Source organism: Myotis davidii, unplaced genomic scaffold (assembly GCF_000327345.1).
Source record: "Myotis davidii unplaced genomic scaffold, ASM32734v1 scaffold937, whole genome shotgun sequence".
NCBI classification, from domain to species: domain Eukaryota; kingdom Metazoa; phylum Chordata; class Mammalia; order Chiroptera; family Vespertilionidae; genus Myotis; species Myotis davidii.
The window spans coordinates 436522-438070 of NW_006288252.1; the positions used below are offsets into that span (position 1 = coordinate 436522).

Below are 1549 nucleotides of genomic sequence, written 5' to 3' on the forward strand. Positions count from 1 at the left end.
GGCCCCTCAGTGCTTACCCCTCAGTGCTCACCCCTCAGTGCTCGCCCCTCAGTGCTCGCCCCTTAGTGCTCACCCCTTAGTGCTCACCCCTCAGTGCTCACCCCTCAGTGCTGGCCCCTCAGTGCTCGCCCCTCAGTGCTGGCCTCTCAGTGCTCACTCCTCAGCGCTCGCCCCTCAGTGCTCGCCCCTCAGCGCTCGCCCCTCAGTGCTCGCCCCTCAGCGCTCGCCCCTCAGCGCTCGCCCCTCAGCGCTCGCCCCTCAGCGCTCACCCCTCCGTGCTGGCCCCTCAGCGCTGCCCCACCTGCCGGCCTGTGTTTCAGATCCTCTTCCTCAGCTCCTCGCTCAGCAGCGGGGAGCAGAACCTGTTCCTGAGCATGGACGAGGCCACCACCTTCCAGAAGCAGCTCGTGCCCTTCACCGTGGACAAGCTGATCTTCCACCCCAAGGACGAGGACAAGGTCCTGGCCTACACCAAGGAGGGCCAGGTGAGCGGGCGGGCGGCGCGTGGCTGCGGCCGTGTGCGTGTGTGAGTGTGTGTGTATTTGTCTGTGTCTGTGTATGTATGCTTATATTTTTTATTGATTTAGAGAGCGAGAGGAAGGAATGGGGGAGAGAGAGAGAGAGAGAGACCAACTGCCTCCTGCAGGCCCCCTTCTGGGGATCAAACCTGGAACCCGGACATGTGCCCTGACGGGGAATGAACCAGCCATGTTCGGTGCCCGGGACAATGCCCAACCCACCGAGCGGCACCGCCGGGGCTGTTCTTGCAGGTTTTAGCCGCGTAACTGTGCGTCCCTGGCGCACGTGTTCTTGCTTGTGTCCTGGGCTGTTTGCCTTTGCTAAGCAGGAACATGTATTTCCGCGCAGTTGGCGGTGCATTCTAAAACCACCTCCCGTGAGAGCAAACGGGCGAGGCTTCGCGAGGTTCCGGGGCGGGAGCCGTCAATGCAGGTGGCTCAGCGAGGGTAGCCATCCATTATGCTCGGGTCTGCAAGATGGGAATTGCTACCGTGAGCGGACACTGTGCATCCTTGAGCGACTTACCTACCCTCTCTGAGCTTAAGTTCTGTGGTGTGTGCGTGTGCATGCATGCGTGTGTGTGCACACGTGTGTGCGTGTGCATGTGTGTGTGTGCGGAATAAAGTGACATTTGACAAGCTCTGAGCTCTGTCCGGGCTCCGTGAGAGACCACAGCCACTGCCAGGCTCTCCCGCTGCAGCCGTCCCACCGCCCGTGTTCACTGAGCACCTGCTGCCTACGCGCCAGCCAACAAGGCGCTGAGTCCCTGGCCCTCCTGAGGCTTCTGTTCCAGGGGTGGGAGCTCCCCAAACGGCCCTTCCTCAGCCCTGGCAGGTTTGGCTCAGTGGCTAGAGCAGCCGTGGGCAAACTACGGCCTGCGGGCCAGATCCAGCCCTTTTGAAATGAATAAAACTAAAAAAAAAAAAGACCGTGCCCTTTTATGTAATGATGTTTACTTTGAATTTATATTAGTTCACACAAACACTACATCCATGCTTTTGTTCCGGCCCTCCGGTACAGTTTCAGAACA

At 59.7% G+C, this 1549-nt stretch overlaps 1 protein-coding gene across 1 annotated transcript in view; it reads left to right on the forward strand.

Moving 5' to 3' along the window:
* SORCS2 (sortilin related VPS10 domain containing receptor 2) overlaps window positions 1-1549 on the forward strand; it is a 145861-nt gene that overhangs the window by 100510 nt on the left and 43802 nt on the right. Inside the window, exon 5 of the mRNA XM_015561558.1 lies at window positions 321-485. Within this exon, the coding sequence (XP_015417044.1) occupies window positions 321-485 (165 nt within the window). The remainder of the gene's footprint in view (window positions 1-320; window positions 486-1549) is intronic.